General features: G+C 49.6%; 1 protein-coding gene across 3 annotated transcripts in view; it reads right to left on the bottom strand.

Moving 5' to 3' along the window:
• The window catches only part of Vav1 (vav guanine nucleotide exchange factor 1), a 68,319-nt gene that overhangs the window by 23,131 nt on the left and 20,291 nt on the right, over positions 1–24,897 (bottom strand). For 2 of the 3 annotated variants that reach the window (XM_045135334.1, XM_045135336.1), the window contains exons 2-20: positions 16,051–16,167; positions 15,258–15,316; positions 15,109–15,177; positions 14,777–14,885; positions 14,386–14,481; positions 13,796–13,864; positions 13,532–13,635; positions 11,969–12,068; positions 10,742–10,837; positions 10,422–10,490; positions 10,184–10,270; positions 9,997–10,082; positions 9,146–9,278; positions 6,779–6,888; positions 4,104–4,205; positions 3,414–3,511; positions 3,316–3,338; positions 3,143–3,188; positions 237–373 (exon numbers count right to left, since the gene is read on the bottom strand). In XM_045135334.1, coding sequence (XP_044991269.1) covers positions 237–373; positions 3,143–3,188; positions 3,316–3,338; positions 3,414–3,511; positions 4,104–4,205; positions 6,779–6,888; positions 9,146–9,278; positions 9,997–10,082; positions 10,184–10,270; positions 10,422–10,490; positions 10,742–10,837; positions 11,969–12,068; positions 13,532–13,635; positions 13,796–13,864; positions 14,386–14,481; positions 14,777–14,885; positions 15,109–15,177; positions 15,258–15,316; positions 16,051–16,167 — 1,710 coding nt within the window. The remainder of the gene's footprint in view (positions 1–236; positions 374–3,142; positions 3,189–3,315; positions 3,339–3,413; positions 3,512–4,103; positions 4,206–6,778; positions 6,889–9,145; positions 9,279–9,996; positions 10,083–10,183; positions 10,271–10,421; positions 10,491–10,741; positions 10,838–11,968; positions 12,069–13,531; positions 13,636–13,795; positions 13,865–14,385; positions 14,482–14,776; positions 14,886–15,108; positions 15,178–15,257; positions 15,317–16,050; positions 16,168–24,897) is intronic. The other variant, XM_045135335.1, reaches the window with a different exon arrangement.

The raw sequence follows: 24,897 nt of genomic DNA, 5'->3' as shown, positions 1-24,897 counted from the left end.
AACGTTGCCAGCCCAAAAACTTCCATATCACATCCCCACTCCTTAGACAAAATCCCCTAGAATCTGATGAAAGTGTGACACCACTTCCCTAGGAATCTGCACCATGACCTCATCTATATCTGTGCTCCCCAGGCACCATCTCAAGAGCCTCAGGATGTGGTGACCACACCCCACATCCAGGTCTCCTGTCCCCATGACCGGGTATCATCCATCAGGTCCGCAAACTTGGCTCATACCTCCCACCAGTTCTGTTCAGCCTCTGCCTTGGTGAGCTCCACGATGTCCCCAGGGCTGAGCCGCAGAAAGGGCCCAAAGGCTCCAGGGGGTGGGGGGAGACCATAATATTCCTGACACACCTCCATCTTAGGCAGGCCTGGAGGATGTGAGAAGGAAGTAACAGGTGATTGGTGACAGGGACTTTCAAAGCTGTCTCAGCACCCACCAAGCGTGGCTAGACAGAAAAGGGCTGACATCATCAAGTGCTGGGGAGGACATGGAGCAGCAGAACTCTTTCTGGGCAGCTGCTAGAACACGGTATGTATATACTGAAGACCTCAGAAATGTCCCTCCAGGACACACCCAAGGGAAATGAAAACATGGTCCTTTCATCATCAGCAAGAAAATCCAAAACTGCTCAAAACTCACAACAAACCACATGTCCTCGGCAGGATGGATGGATTGTGACAAAGCAAGACTGGAATGGCACACAGCAATGAAAATGACAGCACTATGAGCAATTACACCAGGGAATCTCAGTGGCATCGGGTTGAAAAACACATACTGAGGTTTCAGTTCTAGTAAGTTCAGGAGCAGGCAAACTCAGCCATGCTGAAGGAGGTCAGACCATGGTCCCCTCTGGAGTGCTGAGCAGTACTGAGTGATAAAATGTTCTTGAATAAGGATATTTAGCCTGTTCTGTTCAATACGGCAGCCAGAGGCCAAAGTGATGACTGAATATCTGAATGCAGCTAGGGTGATGAATTACAGAACTTTCAAGGTTAATTAACTGCAATTTAATTTATGCTGGGCAACCTAGCTGTGGAGTGAAGGAAGGTATCCTAAACTTTGATTTAGTTTTTGATCACATGGCTATTCTTCCCTGAGCCAAACATTTCAGATTTACTCATTTTGCCTCCAGGATATATTTTCTACCTCAAAAGAAAATGTAACCAGGTGTGGTATTACACGCCTTTAATCCCAGCACTCGGGAGGCAGAGGTAGGAGTATCACAGTGAGTTCAAGGCCACTCTAAGACTACATAGTAAATTCCAAGAAAGCCTGGGCTAGAGAGACTTTACCTCAAAGGCGGGGGAGGGGGGCTGGTGAGATAGATTAGCAGTTAAAGCACTTGCCTGCAAAGCCAAAGGACCACAGGTTCAATTCCCCAGGTCCCATGTAAGCCAGATGCACAAGATGGCACATGGATCTGGAGTTCATTTGCAGCGACTGGGGGTCCTGGCATGCCCAGTGTGTCTCCCTCCCTCTCCCCCTCCCTCCCTCTCTCTCCCTCCCTTCCTCCCGCGCTCTCTCTCTCTCTCTCTCTCTCTCTCTCTCTCTCTCCTCTCTCCCTCCTTCTCTCTCTCAAATAAATAAATAAAAATAAAATATTTAAACAAAAAACCCAAGAAAATGTATCATGACTGGAGGCGTAGCTAAGAGGGAGAAGAGCTCCTTACTAGAACCCACAGTGAGGGCTGGGGGCGTGGTCAGAGGTAGAGTGACAGCCTAGAACCCACAGTGAGGGCTGGGGGCGTGGTCAGAGGTAGAGTGACAGCCTATAACCCATAGTGAGGGCTGGGGGCGTGGTCAGCGGTAGAGTGACAGCCTAGACTCCACAGTGAGGGCTGGGGGCGTGGTCAGAGGTAGAGTGACAGCCTAGAATCCACAGTGAGGGCTAGGGGCGTGGTCAGATGTAGAATGACAGCCTAGAACTCACAGTGAGGGCTGGGGGCATGGTCCGTGGTATAGTGATAGCCTGGAATCCACAGTGAGGGCTGGGGGTGTGGTCAGAGGTAGAGTGACAGTCTAGAACCCACAGTGAGGGCTGGGGGCGTGGTCAGAGGTAGAGTGACAGCCTAGAATCCACAGTGAGGGCTAGGGGCGTGGTCAGATGTAGAATGACAGCCTAGAACTCACAGTGAGGGCTGGGGGCATGGTCCGTGGTATAGTGATAGCCTGGAATCCACAGTGAGGGCTGGGGGCGTGGTCAGAGGTAGAGTGACAGTCTAGAACCCACAGTGAGGGCTGGGGGCGTGGTCAGCATTAGAGTGACAGCCTAGAACCCATAGTAAGGGCTGGGGGTGTGGTCAGAGGTAAAGTGACAGTCTAGAACCCACAGTGAGGGCTGGGGGCGTGGTCAGAGGTAGAGTGACAGCCTAGAACCCACAGTGAGGGCTGGGGGCATGTCAGAGGTAGAGTGACAGTCTAGAACCCATAGTGAGGGCTGGGGGCATGGTCAGAGGTAGAGTGACAGCCTAGAACCCACAGTGAGGGCTGGGGGCGTGGTCAGAGGTAGAGTGACAGCCTAGAACCCACAGTGAGGGCTGGGGGCATGTCAGAGGTAGAGTGACAGCCTAGAACCCACAGTGAGGGCTGGGGGCGTGGTCAGAGGTAGAGTGACAGCCTAGAACCCACAGTGAGGGCTGGGGGCATGTCAGAGGTAGAGTGACAGCCTAGAACCCACAGTGAGGGCTGGGGGCGTGGTCAGAGGTAGAGTGACAGCCTATAACCCATAGTGAGGGCTGGGGGCGTGGTCAGCGGTAGAGTGACAGCCTAGACTCCACAGTGAGGGCTGGGGGCGTGGTCAGAGGTAGAGTGACAGCCTAGAACCCACAGTGAGGGCTGGGGGCGTGGTCAGAGGTAGAGTGACAGCCTAGAACCCACAGTGAGGGCTGGGGGCGTGGTCAGAGGTAGAGTGACAGTCTAGAACCCACAGTGAGGGCTGGGGGCGTGGTCAGAGGTAGAGTGACAGTCTAGAACCCACAGTGAGGGCTGGGGGTGTGGTCAGAGGTAGAGTGACAGCCTAGAACCCACAGTGAGGGCTGGGGGTGTGGTCAGCCTCATGGGGATGGTGGGGGCAAGGTCTCACACATCCATTCCAAGAGGCCAAGCATCCTCCTCGCATTGCCTCCTGCCAACTCACCCAGCTCTTGTCTTTTCTTGTTCTGATCCCTGCGGTGTGATTTATCCTGCAAAGACAGGGACAGGGGTGCATAGCTACCTGTGCCCAGCCCAGGACAGTGCCCGTTCCTGGAGTGTCCTGGGTCTGTCTTCGTTAGCCCAGGGCAATTCTGAGCCAAGCAGCAGTGTGCCTACCTTCTTCATGGTGCTTGCAAACTCTGTGGCAGGGAGAGAAGTGGTTAGAGGTAACCCTGGTGGAGAAGCCACCCTATCTCCCTCTCACCCCCAGCTACCTTGTCCATGGCGGCCACATGGAGGGACCCTCCCCAGACATTCCTTGTGTGCTGGGGCCCGGCACCGGTGACAGCGGTAGCCCTGGTAGAAGGTGCCTCTGGAATGTGGGGGATGAAGTGGTGTGAGCAGCGCACTGGCCAACAGGTCTGTGATGGCCAGTGTGGCAATGCGCACCTGTCATGCCAGCACTTGCAAGGATGAAGCAGAAGGATGGTGAGTTCAAGAACAGCTCGGACTACATCACTAGATCCTGTTCCCCAAAGAAGCATGAGGAATGAGAGGAGAAGGAAGGGGAAGAGGAGGAGGATTGGGAGGAAAAGGACGAGGAAGAAAGGCACATGTATGTGGAAGGGCAGAAGGAGAAGGAAGGGGAAGAAGAGGAAAAGGAAGAGGGGAAGAGGAAAAGAGGAGGGTAGAGAAGGGGAGGATGAAGAAGGGGAGGAACATGAGGAAGGGGGAGAAGAAGCAGAAAGGGATGAGGAAGAAAGGAATATGTGGAAGGAGAAAACAACAAGAAATAGAGAAAAAGAAACATAAGAAGGAATAGAAACAGAAAAAGAAGAAAAGGTGGAGGAGTGACAGATCAAGCAGAGCAGCCCTTCTCTCAAAGAGGGGCATCCTGACGGCTCACGCTCTGCAGAGGAAGGGCTGGCCAAGCCCAGGGCTCTCAGGATCCCGCAGACACACACCTGAGTAACATCTGGCAACCCCTGCAGGACGTGGTCTCCTCAAAAGAGAACATCTGGAAGTCGTGACCATTGGCGGTGGCATTCTCCGGGTAGATGTTGGAACTGGAGAGAGTGACGGGGGAGAAATGGCACCTCATCCCTGCACAGGGCAGAGTAGTGCCTCACGGGTAGACGCTATCGTGCTGCGCCCATGGAGCATGAATGCTTGAGTTGTTTTCACCTTGGGGCGATTATCCATCAACCTTAAGAATATTCCAGAGCAAGAAAGCACATGGGGACTAGAAGGAGGTGATGAGATGGGTATAGGGACTCCTTTGAGGATGATGAAAGGGTTTGGAGCACAGAGATAGTACATTTTGTAGTGTTAATTTCCACCAAAATGGAACATTCAATTAGGACTAGGAAGCTCCTGAAACTTGCAAGACTCACAGGGCCCTCCCCCCACCTTTACAAAATCAGTAACAATTGCTGGGGAGAAGACATTCTTCTGTGGAGCTGCCTGCAACTTGTGCAGGGAGCTCAGGGGTACGGCTTTAATGAGCCACCCTCGTGCCGGGTGGGCTTTTCTGATAATGCCTTTGAGTGACTCATGAGTTCACCCCTCACTCATGCTCCTGTAGGGAGCTCCAATAACTCGTTAGTCCACCCAGCTAGACCTGGATGGAATCGTTTCTTTGGTCTGTAATTGTGCCCTATCTGGGGTGAAAGAGACCTTTGTTCATATTCCCCCAAGAAGTCACCCAACAGTTGCTTATGGTGAGTGTGTTAAATACCATGGAACTGAATACCATTATTGAGATGTTTCCTTTTCTGTTACATGGATTTCACCACAATAGGAGGAGCATTGGGGGAGGAGGCTGAAGACAAGGACAAAGAGGAAATCAAGGGGGGAGAAGAGGAAGATAGAGGGCAGGAGGAAGAACAGGACAAGGTGAAGGAGGGAGAGCAGGGAGAGAGGAGGTAGGGTAAGATAGGGGAAAAAGAAGATGGAGAAGAAGGAATGAGAGAAGGAGAGGAAGAGAAGAGGGAGGAGGGTGGAGAAGTGGGGATTAAGAAGAAGAGGAGGAAAGAAGAAGAAAGCCCCAAGCTCTTGGCTGACTCCTGAACAGAACCCTGACATTCTGAAATTCCTGATGCTCCTGAACCTGTTCCCCGCAACATCCTGATTGAGGAAGCCGGAGTTCAGAGTGGCTCTATGGTATGTCAGGGCAGAGAAAGGGTTATAAACAGTACCACCTCTTGATCCCTGCATCCACAAGATGGAATTTTCTAAGGGCACAAAGCAGGAGAGGGAGGGGTGGGGAGGTGACCAGTTAGTCTAATGTTTGCTATACAAATATGTGGAGCTTCATTCAGATCCCCAGCACCCACGGCAGTGGCAGGCAGGTGGCGTACGCCTGTGATCCCAGCACTGGGGAGGTAGAGATAGGAGGTCCCCAGAGTTTGCTGGCGTGGCAGTCTAGCCAAATCATGAACTCCAGGTTCAGTGATAGACCCTGTCCTAAAATAAAATAAAAAGAAGGTGGAAGGGCTGGGGAGATGACTAAGTGGTTAAAGGCTCTTGCTAACAAAGTCTGTCAGCACAAAGTGGCACATTTGTCTGGAATTTGTTTGCAGTGGCAAGAGGCCCTGGCATGACCATAATCTATCATATATCCCTCTCTCCTCTCTCAAATACATAATGAATATTTTTACAAAGATGAAGACACCCAGTGTTGACCTCTACTCTTCACGACACACACACACACAACACATGCATATGAACATGTATATACACATACATACACACCACATATACTTGTAAACAAAAAAAAAGGAGCGTGGGGAGATTGCTCAGTGGAAAAAGTGCTTTCTGGGGGCTGGAGAGATGGCTTAGCAGTTAAGATGCTCGCCTGCAAAGCCAAAGGACCTTGGTTCGATTCCCCATGACCCACGTAAGCCAGATGCACAAGGTGGCACATGTGTCTGGAGTTTGCAGTGGCTGGAAGCCCTGCTGTGCCCATTCTCTCTCTCTCTATCTATCTATCTATCTATCTATCTATCTATCTATCTATCTCTCTTTCTCTCTCCCTCTTTCCCTCACTTAAATAAATAAAAAGAAAATCTTTAAAAAAAAAAAAAAAAAGAGTGCTTGCTGAATAACTGTGAGGACCTGAGTTCAGCTCTCCAGACCTCACATTTTAAAAAGGGGGAAAGGCTGGAGAGATGGCTTAGCAGTTAAGGCACTTGCCTGCAAAACCTAAGGACCCAGGTTCAATTCCCCAGTACCCACATAAAACCAGATGCACAAAGTGGCACATGCATCTGGAATTTGTTTGCATTGGCTAGAGGCCCTGGTGCACACCCATTATCTATTAGTCAGTCAATCGATCTCACTCTCACTTGCAAATAAATAATTTTAAAAAATTAAAGGTACAAACAGTAGCAGGTTTCTTGTCTCAGCACACCTCCATGCGTGAGAAAGTAGGTGAAGTCAGGAGAGTCCAGTGAAAGCTCAAAGGCCAGCAAGGCTGTTCACTGGACCAATGAACAGTGTGGAAGACAAGGACCAACACTCAAGGTTGTCCTCCAGCTCCCACATGCACACTGTGGCACACACATGCCTGCACTCACACATATACATGCACAACAAAATATTAGTATTTTTTTAAGAAGCGAGAGGAGGGGGAACTCACATGGCCATCTCAAACTGCTCCATCCACTTCTTCTTCAGCTCCCGTGTCTTGAAGAACAGCTCGTAGCCCTGGGCGCCCTGGTCCTCAAGCAGCAGGAACATGTGGCTCCACTGTGGACAAGCAGAGCTCAGGCTGAAGCCTCCGCCTGGCCTGGAAGTCCACAGTCACTGGCAACACCTGCAGCGAGCCAGGCTGAAACCTGCTCTACTGGCTGTGGTGACTCATGCCTTGAAGCCCAGCAGTGTCTGGGATCGTCATGAGTTCAAGGACAGTCTGGGCTAGAGTGAGACCCACCTTCAATAAACAAACAAATAAATAAATAAATAACCCACCTCATGCATGGGTGTGCTCACACAGGCTACCTAGAATTTCCAACTATATACACACAAACCCAAAAGCAACCCACCACAGCAGCCCTGTGGAGAATCACACACCAACCGTACGTCATTATTTGTGCATTTATGCTCCCTATCTTTTTTTTTTTCAGTGCTGAGAACTAAGCCCAGTGCCCCAGCAGGGACCCATGTGTTTATTCTTATTCTAGGTAAGCCATGTGTTTATTCTTAGAGCGTTAGAAGGTGTCTGTGGCAAAACAGGCTGGGAGATGGGGAAAAAAGTAGAGGACAGAAGCTCATCCCAGGGTTCCCATGTGGCAGGAGCAAGGAATTCCAAGGAAGCATGTAACATTGCCACGAGGAAGACATGGGAGCCGAGAACTGGGGCAGCAGCCCAGGGAACAGGGGACTTCCAGGAGCAAGGCTAAGAAAAGGAATAAGGTTAAGCTTGAAGAAGGGAATGAGAAAACCTGGGAGCAAGCATGGGGCGGGGGAAGAGGCGATCTCAGCTCATATAGCACCTCACAGACCAATGTAGTCTTGTAAACCAGACAACACCCCTCCCCCGCTACCAAGACCAGGGACCCCTGCTACGCCTGCTACAGAACACATCCCTGTCCTGTTCCTGTTCTCTCCGGGTATACCAGTGCCACAGAAGAGGGACTCTGTCTGTGGTCTTTGTTTGTTTTCATTTTGTCTTTTTGGTTCCCTGTCGAAAAATCAAATGGAGAGAGGGCTGGGAGATGATGGTTCAGTGAGGAAAGTGCTTGTCACATAAGCATGAGGGCATGAGTTCAGATCCTCAGCACACAAAAAAGCAAGGGTGCCCTCCAATGGCTAAGGGGCTTTGGTGAAAGAGGTGACAGAAAGTAAGAGGCAAAGGATGGGGAGAGGTGCTTTGGAATGCGGTCTCCCAGACACAAAGCATTCATGACCTCACAGCAGGTGCCCTTACCTGCACAAGGCCTGCATAATATTGGAGGAGGGCAAAAAATATAAACACATTAATACAAAAGAGGAAATAGTAGAAAAGAAGAGGGGAGTTTGTGGAGATGGTTGGTGGGTGTCGGGAAGAAATTATTTGGAGAGATGGGCATGGGCACACCAGAGCCTCTTGCCTCTAAACATGAACTCCAAACACATGTACCACCTTGTGCATGTGGCTTTAACTGGGTACATAGTGGAATAACTGTTATGGGGGAAACCAACTGCTCTCTAATTGGACTGGAGAACCACTCCACAGGAAAGAATACATGCCTGGTACTGAAAACCTAATCATAAGCCTACGGCAGGGGAGGTCATGAGCCCTAGGAGTGTACGCCTGCTCTTTTTTAGATAAATGCACACATTATGCTCACCAAACTGCCCTGTAAGCACTCTTCTTAATGTTCATACCCATATATTAATGTCACTGTCACTTTTGAATAGAGAAGCTTCTCTTTTCAGATTGTGGTGACCACTGGAATGACTCAAAGGGCACCACAATGCTGAGAAGAAGAGAAAAAGGGGCATTAATTGCTGAAATATCTCTATCACACCTTCCAAGGCTCAGGGTCCACTGCAGAAGAGGTGGTGGAAAGAATGTAAGAGCCAAAGGAAGGGTAGGACTCCTTACAATGCAACTGTCCAGACAGAAATTGGCATTGATATCCATGACTTCACAGTGCCTAGCAATACCTTCACAAGACCCTCATAATGGAGGGAGAGAAGATGACATCAAAATAAAAGAGAGACTAATTGAGAGAGGGAGGGGATATGATGGAGAGTGGATTTGTGAAGGGGAAAGTGGGGGAGAAGAGGGAATCATCATGTTTTATTATCTATAATTATGGAAGCTGTACACTGAAAAGTTAAAACTAAATAACTAAATAAGGTGGAGGAGTGACTGAAGAAGACACCTGGTGTTAACCTCTGGCCTCCATGGGTGCACACACATGACAAGAAGACACCATGCACACACAGGCAATCCGGGGGCCAAGCGCAGAGTCCAGATCTGCCCCTCACATCTGCAGCTCTAGTGGCAGAACCCCACCTTCTTATTGTCTCGTTCTCCTGAGGAGTCATCCCGAACTTGGAAGCTATGCAGGTTCACGGAGGCCTTGAGGTCATAGGTATCTCCCCGGCGCTTGCAGATGAGCAGGGCTTTGTCCAATAGAAAGGCGTACCTGCAAAGCCCTGGTGGGTCAGGTTCTCAGGTAGGACTCCTCTCTGCTTGCCCAGCATCTTCCTGGCAACCCCTGCTGGCATGGAGGATTTGCACCCTTGTCCTTGGACAACATGGCCATGCCAGACTGTGCACCCTGACCCACGTGATCCAGGACTACTCTTTACTTCCCTTAACTACAGGATCATCTAGACTCCACTCCACATCAGGTGCGCCTCCCACCTTTCTATCAACCAGGCCCAACCTCCATCTCTATCTAAGCTCCTCCCCAAATCCATGATGGATCTGTCCTCAAGTGTACCTAAGAACTTCGCCCCACCCAGGATCCTCTAGTCCAGCCCCTGCAGAAGGTCCATCTCGGGTTCTTATTAACTCTACCCACTGACCTATTTTAGGAGCCTAGTCCCACACCCCGTGTCTACACCACTCCTGGTCTATGTTGACCCATCCACCTACCTGTCAAAGAGCCTGACTCAGCCTCAGATAGTGCTGGTTCCGCCCACCTGCCCATCTAGCAATCTGGCCCCATCCCTTGTCCAGGCCCCACCCCACACCATGATGGCTCCACCCACTTGCCTACACAGAAGTATGGTCCCGCCACTTCCTTCCCAGGCTCCACCCCATATCCATGTTGACTCCACCCACTTGCAGTTCTAAAATACGTCCCCCACCAGGCCCAGGCCCAGGCTCCACCCCAAGTCTGAGTTGGCTCCATCCACCTGTCGGTCTTGGAGCGCCGTTCCACTGAGGTGATCTTGAGTTCCCCATCAATCTTCGGCCGTCCATAGTTGGCCAAAGACTGGTCCTACACAGGAGGCAGAGGTGTCTGGCCAAAGACCACCAAGAAGACCAGACACCCTTCACCATGTGACCACACCCCGGGCCCACCCCTCTCCCCTGGCTCACCAGATTCTCAATGGACAGCTGGAAATTGGTGATCTGCCTCAAGGTCTCGTTGTCCCTCTTGACCTCATTTACACACTGCGCCAGGTCCTGGAGTGGGGAGGTGGTGAGCCAGGCCCTGTCCCTCACGCATCAAGCCAAGTCCCTTACCTGGCCCTGGATAGAGGGTCAGCTTCTCTCCCAACCAAGAGGACTAACAGGGACTTTCACATGTACCCATCCATCGCGGCCAGGCACTCACCCTCATAGCGTCCAGGGCCAGACGCAGGTTCTCCTTGTCCATCACATCCTGCGTATGCCTCACCAGCTCCTGTACAAGCCAAGAAGTCAGATGTCACTTGGACCTGCCCCACCCCCAAAGGCACTTCCAGTGAATGCTGGCTCCCCAGGTTTCCCTGGACACTGGGGGGTGACCAGAATGCTAAAGAAATGCTAAATCAATCTGGGACATTGTGTCCAAACGTCCCAGACCCCCACTCCCTCAAAAGCCAGCCTGGCCCATCTCTGTGGGCTCAGTGGGGATGCCAGCCTCGTGCCCAGGGGCTCCTCCCTTGTCAGCACCTGAAGGAGGAGGTGATACTTGAGTACACGCTGCATGGGGACCATCAGCAGGTCCCGCAGGGAGAATCTGCCATTGTTTGCCCTCTGGGAACATTCCTGGGGGAGCAGAGAAAACCAGCATGATGGAGACCTGGGAGGAAAGTGGTGAGGGGCTGGAGCAGAGGAGGAGAATGCAGGTGGGAATAAATATGGGGCTGCTGAGATGGCCCACTGGGTAAAGCGCTTGCCACACAAGCATGAGGACCCAAGTTCAAATCCCAGAACCCACATTAAAAAAAAAAAAAAACAGGTTTGAGGTGCATGTGTAAAACCCTAGTACTGAGGTGGACAAGACAGGAGGATCGCTAAAGCTCACTAACCAGCCAGACTAGCTTAAATTAGCGAGTTCCAGGCCAAGAACTGACTCTGCCGAAAACAAAAAAAAAGTGGACAGAATTCTTGAGGATGACATCCAAGTTGCCCTCTGCTCGTTCTCCCTCTCTCCCCCTCCCTCTCTCTCTCTCTCTCTCTCCACACAGACACACACACACACACACACACACACACACACACACAGTTTAAAAAGACTTGAGGTTTCTGAGGAAGGAGGAAACACTTTCTTCAGTGGTGCAGCCACCGGCAGGTTGTCCACTCCCGCTCCAGTAGATAACATCCACCATGCCCATGCAAGCAACCTTGACGAAACTCAGTGGGTCACATGAAAGTAGGAAGGGATTACTTGTGGGAAAGTGGTTCAGTAGGAGTAGGAAAATTAGAGCCAAATGTGATCAAAATACATTGCATTATGTGCAAAACTGTCAAAAAATTAAATTAAATTTAAAAAGAATAGTCCAACACTTGGGAGGCTCAAGTAGGAGGATTGTCATGAGTTCAAGGCCACCATGAGACTACATATTGAATTCCAGGTCAGCCTGGGCTAGAGCAAGACCCTACCTTGAAAAATAAAAAAAAATAAAAAATAGAAAAAAAGGAAAATAATAAAATGCCAGCACTGGGGAGGTGGAGACAGAAGGATACATTCCTAGGGTTCATCTAACTGCACTGGTGAGCTCCAGGCCAGTGAAAGACTGGCTCAAAAAGGGGAGAGGGAGGATCACACCTGAGGAACCACACCTGTACTGGAAAATGCAGCCATCCCCACCTTCACTCCACCCTCCCATGGTGGTCCCCAGCAACTCAGAGAGGAGAGGGAGAAGCCAACAGAGTGACAGTGCTGCACAGGGCCACCTCCAGCTTCATCTGCACATCCTCCCGCGCAGTGGCCACTTGATCCAGGTGCTTGCTGGCAGACTCCACCTGACTGCAGTAACGACCATAGACCAAGAACCTGCAGAAGAGCATGGGTCACCAGGGAAGAAAGGTCAGGGGGTCAGGAAGATCTGGGCCTCCATCCTGACCCTCTTCTTCCTGACAGGATAACCCTGAGCCTCAGTCTCCCCACCTGTAAAATGGCATTTCCTAGATGAGATTACTGTAAAAATAAATGGCATAACATATGAGGCTTTTAACGAAGTGTCTGCCCAATGTGTGTTTATTTCACAAACACTTATTTAGCACCAACTGTGCGCCAGACTCATTTTATTCAATTCTGGCCATGATTCTGGAAATGCTGACTTACAGATGAGGGGTCAGGTGTACAAGAAAGTTGTAGCTTCCTGGAGTCACACAACAGAGGGAAGAACAGATAAAGACCTGGGAAAACCAGGTGGGGCATCAGCAGATCCCTGATTAGAAACTACAGTGAGGACCGGGGGCGTGGTCAGAGGTAGAGTGACAGCCTAGAACCCACAGTGAGGCCTGGGGGTGTGGTCAAAGGTAGAGTGACAGCCTAGAACCCACAGTGAGGCCTGGGGGTGTGGTCAGAGATAGAGTGACAGACTAGAACCCACAGTGAGGGCTGGGGGTGTGGTCAGAGGTAGAGTGACAGCCTAGAACCCACAGTGAGGGCTGGGGGCGTGGTCAGAGGTAGAGTGACAGCCTAGAATCCACAGTGAGGGCTGGGGGCGTGGTCAGAGGTAGAGTGACAGCCTGGAACCCACAGTGAGGGCTGGGGGCGTGGTCAGAGGTACAGTGACAGCCTAGAACCCACAGTGAGGGCTGGGGGCGTGGTCAGAGGTACAGTGACAGCCTAGAACCCACAGTGAGGGCTGGGGGCGTGGTCAGAGGTAGAGTGACAGCCTGGAACCCACAGTGAGGGCTGGGGGCGTGGTCAGCAGTAGAGTGACAGCCTGGAACCCACAGTGAGGGCTGGGGGCGTGGTCAGAGGTAGAGTGACAGCCTAGAACCCACAGTGCTGGCTGGGGGCGTGGTCAGAGGTAGAGTGACAGCGTAGAACCCACAGTGAGGGCTGGGGGCGTGGTCAGAGGTAGAGTGACAGCCTAGAACCCACAGTGAGGGCTGGGGGCATGGTCAGCAGTAGAGTTACAGCCTAGAACCCACAGTGAGGGCTGGGGGCATGGTCAGTAGTAGAGTGACAGCCTAGAACCCACAGTGAGGGCTGAGGGCATGGTCAGTGGTAAGGGGACAGTCTAGAACCCACAGTGAGGGCTGAGGACATGGTCAGTGGTAAAGTGACAGTCTAGAATCTACAGTGAGGGCTGAGGGCATGGCTCAATGCTGAGTGCTTATCTAGCATGCACAAGGTCCTGGGTTATGTCCCCAGCACCACAAGGAGATGGGCAACCTTTGTGCATAGTAAAAGTCCTCCCTGTCCATTGTTCTCTAGGGACTCCCAAGCACACAGCCAGGACACTGGCCTTCAGGCTTCTGGTGTGGCCAGTGGGGTCTCACCTCTCCTTATATTTGATGAAGACCTGGTAAAGGGTGGCTGCTGCTGGGGTGGCCAAGGCCTCCTTCATCTCCTTCAAGAAATGGGTGTGTACAGACAGCAGCTCCTGCTTGCAGGGAGGGAGGGAGGGAGCTGTGTGGGGCCAACTGGGGCTCAAAGTGCACAACAGAAAAGGGGCCCTCAACCCACCCGGTGTTGTCCATCCCTAGCCCCATACTGCAGGGGCAGGTGATGTCATGTGACCATTCCCCATCCTGCCTGCTCACTTCAATGTTCACAAAGATGGTCTCCATGTCTTGAGGCTTGAGGAATCGTTGTAGGGGCTTCATGAAGTGCTGCAGAGAGTAAAGAGGAGAATGTTTATCCAGCTCAGCTCAGAGGGGCAGGGACAAAGAGACAGGGACAGACAGACACAAGCACAACAAGGGAGAGACAGATAGATGGGGGTGGGGGGAGCAAGTGGAAAGCCAAGCCGGATGTGCACACCCGTCATCCCAGCTCTTGGGAACACAAAGCAGAAAGATTGTGAATTCAAGGCCAGCCTGAACTACATAGAAAAATCTATGTGTGTGTGAGAGAGAGAGAGAGACAGAGAGATGAAGAAGTAAGAAGAGCAGAAGGAAGAGAAAGAGGAATAGAGAAGAAGGGGGAGGGAGTAGGTGGGAGGAAGAGAAAGAACAGAGACTGTCAGACAGAGGGGAGATGAAGTCACCGACTGAGGAACAGGAAACTCAGGGTTAGAGTCACATTCATAAAGCTGCAGGGCCAGCAAAGGATGCAGGTATGCCTGGTGTGTACTGACAGCCCAGCCAGGCCACCTGCCCTGGCTCCGGGGTATGTGCCTGGCAGGCCACACCTGCTGGATGGAGGCCAGCGTGTCCGTGTACTTCTCCTCGGTCTGCACAATCTCCCGCAGGCAGCAGACACGCTTGTCGTATTCTGTCATCTTGGGCTGTGAGCAGGGACCACAGAGGCGTGTCACAGCCTGGCCTGTCCTCCTGCACCCGGCCCCGCCCTCCCCCGCCCGGCCCCGCCCCCCCCGCCCGGCCCCGCCCCCCCCCGCCCGGCCCCGCCCCCTGCACCCGGCCCCGCCCTCCTGCACCCGGCCCCGCCCTCCTGCACCCGGCCCCGCCCTCCCCCGCCCGGCCCCGCCCTCCTGCACCCGGCCCCGCCCCCTGCACCCGGCCCCGCCCTCCTCCACCCGGCCCCGCCCCCTGCACCCGGCCCCGCCCTCCTCCACCCCGCACCGGTGTGGGCGCGGACTCGGAGCGCATGAGGTCCTCGTAGATCTCATCGCCCTCGGCCTCCTCGTTCTCCACACAGTCGTACAGGTCCTCATCCTCCTCCGCAGCGTCACTGCGAGACACCGAGTCAGACAAGGCCACTGCAGACCCCTTGTGATCACCACAATTCCCACTCCAAGGTCTTGTCTGCCTCAGGCCTCGCAGCTGGTTATGCCCCCTCAGACCCCACCCCGGAGGCAGCCATGTCCCCTCACACCCCAGAGATGGCCATGTCCTCTCAGACCCTAGTCTCACCAACCCTTTGCTTCCATGAGCTTTCTATCCATAATACTCACTCCATCTGGTCCGACAGGCCACTGTAGATGTCCTCATCCCCTACGGTACCCTCCTCAGTGGGGAAAGGCCTGCAGAAACAGGGTGGCATGCGCAGAAACCCAAGACTAGTGGGAGGGGGCCGACCCAGAAGTCCGGAAGGGATACTCACATGATGCCTTTGTTTTGAGCAATCTGGGTCCATGACAGTGCAGACAGGGTATAGATGACCTGTATGAAGAGACCCATGGCTTCTCAGAGAGCTTCTTCCCACACCCACAGCGAAGCACAGCCTCAGACTTCCAGTGCCTGAGGCTAGACCGTGAGGTTAGACCCCAGGGTTCTTCAGAGCCAAGCCATCTACCACATCAGCGCTTTCTAAACAGAGGTCCCCCACTTGTCCCATTATTCTGTTCAATTTTCATAACCATTCTCACAGACCAAGGTAATAGTATGTTACAGATGAGGGTCTAATGATGAGGAAGCACAACCACACACATGCCCATGGTCACATGGCAGGTAGTGATACAGACATTTAAACTCAAATCCACATGTCCCCAGACAGTGCTATTGGCAACTTCCGTGTGTGTGTGTGTGTGTGTGTGTGTGTGTGTGTGTGTGTGTGTGTGTGTAGGCCAGAGGATAAAGGTGTCATCCTCACATATACTATCCACCCTCTTTTAAAGGGAGGGTCTCTCATTGGCCTGAAGCTTGCCAATCAGCCTGGACTGACTGACAGCAAGCTCCAGGGACCCTCCTGCCTCCACCTCACCTGCACTGGGATAACAGGCAGGCACTCCACACCCAACATCTCTCCACTGGTGTTGGGGAACACAGCTCCTCCAGCCTGGGAGGTTAGTGCTGTCTCCCTGAGTCAGCTCCCCGCACCCCACCACCACCCCCAGCAGAGGTTCAGGGAAATAAATTTGAGGATTCAGTCTTTGTGTATCAGGAAACCAGCTTACCTTTCCAAAATCCTGCACATCGAAAAGGTCAAAGGCTTCGAAGAGCTCGCTCCTCTTGAGGCCAAACTTCTCACAGCAGGTGGACAGGAAGGTTCGGATGTTCTTAAGGCACAGGAACTGTGGGGTGGAGGGCGGGGGAATGAGCATGGTAGGAAATGAAGGAAGGGAGTCTCTGACTTCCAGGAAGCCTGATTTGAGGACAGACACAGGACAAAATGAAGGTGCAGTTTGGCTGCCACAAAACCACACTCTTTTCTAAAAAAGATTGAGCTATGCCTGAAGCCATCTGAGAAAAATCAAGTCATACCTGAAGTCTCTACCTCTCAATCTTTTGTACTCATGTAAAAGTTTCAAAGGGCTGGAGAGATGGCTTAGTGGTTAAGCACTTGCCTGTGAAGCCTAAGGACCCCAGTTCGAGGCTCGACTCCCCAGGACCCATGTTAGCCAGATGCACAAGGGGGTGCATGCATCTGGAGTTCGTTTGCAGTGGCTGGAAGCCCTGGCACACCCATTCTCTCTCCCTCTCTCTCTCTTCCCCTCTCTCTCTCTCTCTCTCTCTCTCTCTCTCTCTCTCTCTCTCTCTGTCACGCTCAAATAAATAAAGAAAAATAAAAAATATTTTTAAAAAAGTTACAAAGCTTAAAATTAATTTCTAACATAAACACACTGTATGGTGTGTCCACTCAGTGGAAGTCTATTCTGTCACACCTTCTAAAACATCCTGCTAAGAGAAAGAAGCCATACACAAAAAGTCACATAAAAATTTGAAAAGCTGAGCATGGTGGTGCACGTCTTTAATACCAGCACTCAGGAGGCAGAGATAGGAGGATCACTGTGAGACTACATAGTGAATTCGAGGTCAGCCTGGGCTAGAGTGAGAATCTACCTTGAAAAACTAAAAAAAAAAAAGAAAGAAAGAAAGAAAGAAAAGAAAGAAAAAGCAAAAAATCTTGACACGACAACTCTCTTAGTTGCCCAGTGTAACTACATAGTAAGATCATATTGCTGGGGATATCAGATGCTTTGGCTGCAGGATACAAAGATAAAGTTGGAACTGAGCTAGAAACCTCCTCCCTGTTGGCTAGCTGCCATACTGCTGGAAAGTGAAGCCTGCTGGGGGAGAAAAGTCATCAGTCCCCTTAAACAGTAGACTCTGTAAGCTGTACAACAGGCCAATCAGGCAAGATGTGTCCTCTGGTGCAATAGTGGCATGGCTGTTATGGAGGAAACCAACTGCTCTCTGATTAGATTTGATTCCAGCTCCACAGGAGGGAATTAATGCCTAATACTGAAAAACCTAGTCAAATGCCCATGGTGCCAAGTATTGTGGCACACACTTTTAATCTCAGCACTCAGGAGACCAAGGTAGGGGGATCACTGTAAGGTCAAGGCCAGCTGGAGACTACATAGTGAATTACAGATCAGCCTGAGCTAGCGCAAGACTCTACCTTGGGGGGAAAAAAGCCTATGGCTATGAAGGTAATAAACTCTAAGTAAGAAACCACTATTGTTGTTTGGCTAAATGGATATGCTGGGCCCATCAAGTTGCCTTGTAAATATTTATGTTTATGCCCAGAGATTAGTGCTGCTCTTACATTGGGTCAGAGAAATTTCTTTTTGCAGATGGTGATGTCCACTGGGGAGACTTGACACTAATCAAAATACTGAGAAATGACAATGGAGTGTTCAGCACTGAGACATATCTATCACACCCTCCAAGGCTCAGAGGCCATTGCAGAAGAGGTGGCAGAAAGGATATAAGAGCCACAGGAAGGGCATGACTGCTTATAATACTGTCTTCCAGACACAAACTAGCCTTGATAGTCATGACCTCACAGTGGCTGACACTACCTACACAAGACCTGCATAATAGGAGGGAAAAAATGATGGCATCAAAATAGAAGAGAGACTAATTGGAAAGAATGAGGAATTCAATGGAGAATAGATTTGGAAGGAGTAAAAAGAGGGTGATGGGTGGTAAGTACCATAGTTTATTGTCTACACTTTGGAAGTTGTCAAAAAAAAAAGTAAATAAGGGCTGGAGAGATGGCTTAGCGGTTAAGCGCTTGCCTGTGAAGCCTAAGGATCCCGGTTCAAGGCTTGATTCCCCAGGACCCACGTTAGCCAGATGCACAAGGGGGCGCATGAGTCTGGAGTTCATTTGCAGTGGCCGGAGGCCCTGGAGTTCCCATTATCTATCACTCTCTCTGCCTCTTTCTCTGTCTGTCACTTTCAAATAAATAAATAAATAAACATAAAACAAAAAAAATTAAGTAAATAAAAATAATGAAAGGAAAAAACTAGAAGAAAACATTGTACTTAATGCAGCGCTGCAGTATTCCCTTTGACATCAGGGCAAGGCGAGGGACCTCCTGCCACCGTGTCCACTCAGTGCCACACTGAAGACCTCAGACAACACAGCAAGGTCAGAGGAAGAAGAGGGAAGAAAGAAAAGAAAGAAGGTGGTGATTTTTACTGAAGAAATAGAAATACTAAAAAATCACTAGAAATACTAAAAAATTAAATTGTGCCAGAAGCAATAACATAATTTAATAAGGCTTCTAATAGAAAACCACTACACAGCATGATATGTCTGTAATAATCACACAAGAAAACTGTGAGAGGGGCTCACTATGCAGCCAGACTGACCTTGAGCTCACTATGTAGCCCAGGATGACCTTGAATTCACTAGGCAGCCCAGGAACACATTGAACAGATAACTCTCCTGCCTTGATCTTCAACGTGTTTGAATTAGAGGTACCTTCCACAGTACCCAGCTAGAAACTTTCTACTAAGGTACATAAGGGACAGCCAGGCGTGGTGGCGCATGTCTTTCATCCCAGCACTCTGGAGACAGAGGTAGGAGGATCACCATGAGTTCAAGGCCACCCTAAGACCACATAGTGAATTCCAGGTCAGCCTGGACTAGAGTAAGACCCTACCTCAAAAAAAAAAAAAAAAAGGAAGGGCTGGAGACATGGCTCAGTATGCACTTGCTTGCAAAGCCTCACTGCCCAAGTTTGACTCCCCAGTAACCACATAAAGCCAAAAGCACTAAGTAGTGCATGCATCTGGAGTTCATTTGCAATGGTGGGAGACCAGGCGTACCCCATTCTTACTCTCTGTATCTGCCTCTTTCTCTGTTTTCATATCTCTCTTAAATAAATATTTTTTTTTAAGATAAGATAACATTTAAGCAAGTTTGACAGTAAGCAAAGACAAGCTGTGGTGATAGAATCAGATATGTGGTTGGATTGGCAGGAGGAAGGACAGATTGACTCAGGCCACAAGTGACAGGGCTGCTCAGAGTCTTTAGGAGGGCGGAGGTGACACAAGTTTGTGTGCGGCTACTAGAACTGAGTCACTATGGGCTGGTAAACTTAGCATTCTACCATAGGTGAGCTGGGCTTTGGTGTTAGAAAGATATCATGTACCATCACCCATCACCTAAAAAAAGTTTTTCTAACTTTTATTTTATTTGTTTTGAGAAAGAGACAGATAAAGAGAGAGAGAATGGGTATGTCAGAGCCTTTAACCACTGCAAATGAACTCCAGACATATGTGCCACCTTGTGCATCTGGCTTACATGGGTCTTGGGGAATCAAACCTGGGTCCTTTGGCTTCTCGGGCAAGTACTTTAACTGCTAAGCCATCTCTCCAGCTCAAAAAAGCTTTTTTTAAAAAAAAAATGACACATTGCAGTCTGTTGGGGAGAAAAGTCATCAACAGTCTTAACCAGCAGTGGATCCTTCAAGCCTTACAGCTGGCCAGCAGGTCAAATTGCCAACTGGTACAATGGTGATACGTCTGTTATGAGGGAAAACAACTGCTCTCTGATTAGACTTGAAGCCCATTCCATAGCAGGGAATTCCTACCTAATACTAAAATCCTAATCAGAACCTTATGGTTGGGGAGTCATAAGCCCTGGCATGGAAACTGCTACTGTTGTCTGGCTAAATGCATGCATGATGTCCACCAAACTGCCCTCTAAGTACTATGTTTATGCCCACATATGAATGCTGCTCTCACTTTTGGTTAAAAGAAACTTCTCTTTTCAGATGGTGGTGACTATTGGAGTAACACAAAACTCACCAAAGTACTGAGAAGAAATGGCAGTGATGCGTTCATCACTAAATGAGACATCTGTGTCACACCTTACAAGGCTCAGGGACCATTGAAGAATGGGCTGAAGAAAGAATGTAAGAGCCAAAAGAAGGGGAGGAGTGCTTACAATAGTCATCCAGAGACAAAATGACCATGGTATTCAAGACCACACAGTGGCTGATGCTACCATCTTAAGATCTGAATAGTAGCAGGTGGAATGATGAGATCAAAATAGAAGAGAAACTAGATGGTAAAGGAAGGGATTTGATGGAGGAGGGCTACAGGAAGGGGAAAAGGGAGGGTGGTTGGCGAGGATTACGTCCATGGTATATTGTCAATAAAAAGTTTTAAAACTGACTAAAAGCTGGTCGTGGTGGCGCACACCTTTAATCCCAGCACTTGGGAGGCAGAGGTAAGGAGGATCGCCATGAGTTCAAGGCCACCCTGAGACTACAGAGTGAACTCCAGGTCAGCCTGGGCTAGAGTGAGACCCTACCTCAGAAAACAAAAACAAACAAACAACAACAACAAAAACTGACTAAAAAAAGCTACGGAAATCTAATAAATCTAACAAAGAAATGCATATACTTTGTGAAGGGAATGCTAATGTTTTATTGAAAGACATGAAGGAAGTCAGGTGGTGACACAGGCTGCAATCCCAGCACTGGCAAGGCGGAGGTAGGAGAATCTTGAGTCCAAAGTCAGCTTAGGCGACACAGTGTGACCCTGTCTGAAAACAACAGCAAGAATACATAAAAGGGCTGGGGAGATTTCTCAGTGGTTAAAGGCTCTTGCTTGAAAAGCCTTCCAACCTGGGTTCAATTCCCCAGCACCCATGTAAAGCTAGATACACAAAGTGATACGTGCATCTGGAGTTTGTTTGCAGTGGTACAAGGCCCTGGTGTGCCCATGTGCTTGTCTTTTCTTCTCCCCTCTCTCTTTCTGTATCTGCTTGCAAATAAATAAATAAAAATATTTTAAGTGGGCTGAAGAGGTGGCTTAGCAGTTAAGGCACTTGCTGACAAAGCCAAACTACCCAGGTTCAATTCCCAGAACCCACATAAAGACAAATGCACAGGGTGGTGCATACATCTGGCATTCATTTTTAATAGCTAGAGGCCCTGGTTCACCCATTCTCTCTCTCTCTCTTTCTGCCTCTTTCTCTCCTTTCTTTCTTTCTAATTAGTAAATAAAATATTTTTTAAATAAGACATGAAAAGAGCTGGGCATTGTGGCACACGCCTTTAATCCCAGCACTCGGGAGGCAGAGGCAGATGGACTGCCATGAGTTCAAAGCCACTCTGAGACTACATAGTGAATTCCAGGTCAGCCTGGGCTAGAGTGAGACCCTACCTCAAAAAAAAATGACGGTCTAGAGAGATGGCTTAGCAGTTTAAAGCAAAGCAAAGCAAAATGACTCTGGTTCAATTCCCCAGAACCCACATAAGCCAGATGCAGGAGGCACATGCATTATTTTCAGTGGCTGGAGGCCCTAGTGTGCTCATTCTCTCTCTGCCTCTTTCTTTCTCTCTCTCAAATAAATAAATAAAACATATTTTTATTTTAAAAATAAGGCAGGAAAGAAACTCTAAATAAATTCACCATTTTCACTGTTGCTGTTCCCTTCTCCTTGCTGGGACAACCCACTTTACTATGAACAGCATATGGAAGGAAAGGGTTTATTTGGCTCACAGTTTCTAGGGGAAATTTCAGCACAGCAGAGGAAAGCATGGCACAGCAGAGGCTGGGCATCACAACTTGTGAGATTAGCTTGGAGGGAGCAACAAAAGGGAGCTGGCCTTGAAAACCCAGTGAGCTGAACTAATAAACCTCAAGGTTCTCCACCAGTGACACACCAATGCCCCATCAGCTGGGGTTTAAGTGTGAGACATAACTGTAAACACATGAGGCTACAGGGGACATTTCATTTTCAAACCACTTCAGTCACCACCACCATTGCTACTGCCATCACCATCATCATCACCATCACCACCATCACCATCACCACCACCACTATCACTACCACCATCATCACCACCATCATCACCATAACCACCAACAACCACCACCACCATCATCACCATCACCATTATCACCATCACCACAAATACCATCACCATTAGCACCATCACCACCACCATCATCATCATCATCACCATCACCACCACCAACACCATTACCATCATCACCACCATCACTGTTGCCGTCAGGTTCACATTGCTGGTAGAAATCACCCAACCAAGAGCAGCTTGTAGGAAAAAGAGCTTTATTTTGGCTTACAGGCTCAAGGGGAAGCTCCATGATGGCAGGGGGAAATGGTAGCATAAGCAGAGGGAGGACATCAACCCCTGGCCCACATAAGGTGGACAACAGGAACAGGAGAGTGCCAAACACTGGCAAGGGGGAGCTAGCTATAACACCCTGTAGCAGACAGCTTCTGGTTCACTGAGATGAACTTTCAGACCAGACACAATTATGGAGGAAGGGATACTTATTGAAGCTTACAGATCCAGGGGAAGTTCTATAATGGCAGAAGAAACTGACCTGCCTTCACAGGACCAAGCAGAGAGAAAAAGCACAAGCCAAAAGCCACACAGCAGATCACACTTCAGAAGCTCCTGCTAGGCACACTTTGTATATCTTTAGATTGAAATCTGAAACCCACCACCACACCTTAAGATCCACCCAGTGACACTGCCTCCAGCCAGGTGGCTGCAGATGTAAGCTACAAACAATAAAAAACTGATTATATTGGGGGCCATCTATTCAAACCACCACACACCCATAAGCCCACCCCCAACAACACACTGCCTCCTGGAAGTGTTAATTCCCAAATCTCCATCAGCTGGGAACCTAACATTCAGAAAACCTAAGTTTATAGGGACACCTGAATCAAACCACCACATTCTGCCCCTGGTCCCCATAAACTGATAACCATCCGGGATGTAAAATGCAATGTATTCAGTCCAACTTTAAAAGTCCCCAAACGGGGCTGGAGAGAGGGCTAAGCAGTTAAGTGCTTGCCTGTGAAGCCTAAGGACCCCAGTTTGAGGCTCAATTCCCCAGGACCCACGTTAGCCAGATGCACAAGGGGGTGCACGCATCTGGAGTTCGTTTGCAGTGGCTGGAGGCACTGGCATGCCCATTCTCTCTCTCTCTGTCTATTGCTCTCAAATAAATAAAAATAAAAAAAATTTTAAAGTCCTCAAAGTTTTTATCAATTCCAGTGGTATTCATACATTCCCATAGTCAAAGATCTTTTAACTGAGCTATAATACCAAATCCCCCCCCAAAAAAACCATAATGGCACAGAATACGCACTCATACTGCAAAAGACAGCATTGGACATAGCAAAGAAATATTCAACCAATAAAAGACTTAAAACAGAGCTGGGCGTGGTGGCGCACGCCTTTAATCCCAGCACTTGGGAGGCAGAGGTAGGAGGATCGCCATGAGTTCGAGGCCACCCTGAGACTACATAGTGAATTCCAGGTCAGCCTGGGCTAGAGTGAGACCCTACCTCAAAAAACCAAAAAAAAAAAAAAAAAAAAGACTGTTGCAGTCCGGTTCGCATTGCTGGTAGAAATCACCTAACCAAGAACAGCTTCTGGGAAAAGGAGTTTTATTTTGGCTTACAGGCTCGAGGGGAAGCTTCATGATGGCAGGGGAAAACGATGGCATGAGCAGAGGGTGGACATCACGCCCTGGCAAACATAAGATGGACCACAGCAACAGAAGGGTGTGCCAAACACTGGCATGGGGAAACTGGCTATAAAGCCCATAAGCCCGCCCCCAACAATACACTCCCTCCAGGAGGCCTTAATTCCCAAATATCCATCAGCTGGGAACCTAGCATTCACAACACCTAAGTTTATGGGGGACACCTGAATCAAACCACCACAAAGACTTAAAATAACCAGGGCAAACATCAAACTGTAGCTTCAAGTCCAACAACTCTCCAAGTCTGATAATTCTAACCAGCAACAAGCCTCGGGAGTTCCAATTCCGCCACTCCAGCTAGGCTACTGACAGTCATGGAAAACTTCATCCAGGGCCAGCAGCTCTCCTTGGCAGCCATCTCATAGTCCTGGCATCTCCACTGGGTCTCCACTGCAACCCACAGTTCATCCTCATGGTCCCATGGAGTATCCATACAGGCACCCAGAAAGCCTGCTTCACACTGCCCATGGCCATTTCCAACACTCAAGACCATGTTGCAAACTCAATGACCCTCTTTCCTGCATTTCTTATGCTCTACAATACCAAGTAGGGTGCAAATTTGTTAATCCAGGGGGGAATAAGCAGACTTTGAAGAACAAGATGCTCCTTGAGCACTCAGGCCCCTTTTAAAGAGTCTACATTCTTCCCATTGCCCCAGTGCAAATCAGCTGGCCCAATCTCAATGGTTGTAATCTCTCAAACAATTTGGAAATGAATGGGCAGAAGTTTAGGCCCAAAGATTTCATTTTTTTCTGTGCCATATCCCTCTGCTCACACCAACCCATTTCTGTGTAATGCAACCCTGAACAACTTCTCAGGACATGGACATAACAGCAAGCCTCTCACACTGCTTCTAGCCCAGTCCAAGCAAAGCTCCTTCTCACCCTCACAAGCCAACCCTCACAGTCCATAGTTCTTATTGCATTCAGGCCTTCCAACTCTGACCAGAATAGTCCATCAAGCTGTACTTACAGCACTGCAAGGTGTCTCTTAGGTCAAGGTTTCAAATCCTTCCACATTCCT

The sequence above is a fragment of the Jaculus jaculus genome, chromosome 15, assembly GCF_020740685.1.
Source record: "Jaculus jaculus isolate mJacJac1 chromosome 15, mJacJac1.mat.Y.cur, whole genome shotgun sequence".
Taxonomy (NCBI): Eukaryota; Metazoa; Chordata; class Mammalia; order Rodentia; family Dipodidae; genus Jaculus; species Jaculus jaculus.
The sequence above is the reverse complement of the archived record's forward strand: the minus strand, read 5'-3'. Positions and strand labels throughout refer to the sequence as shown.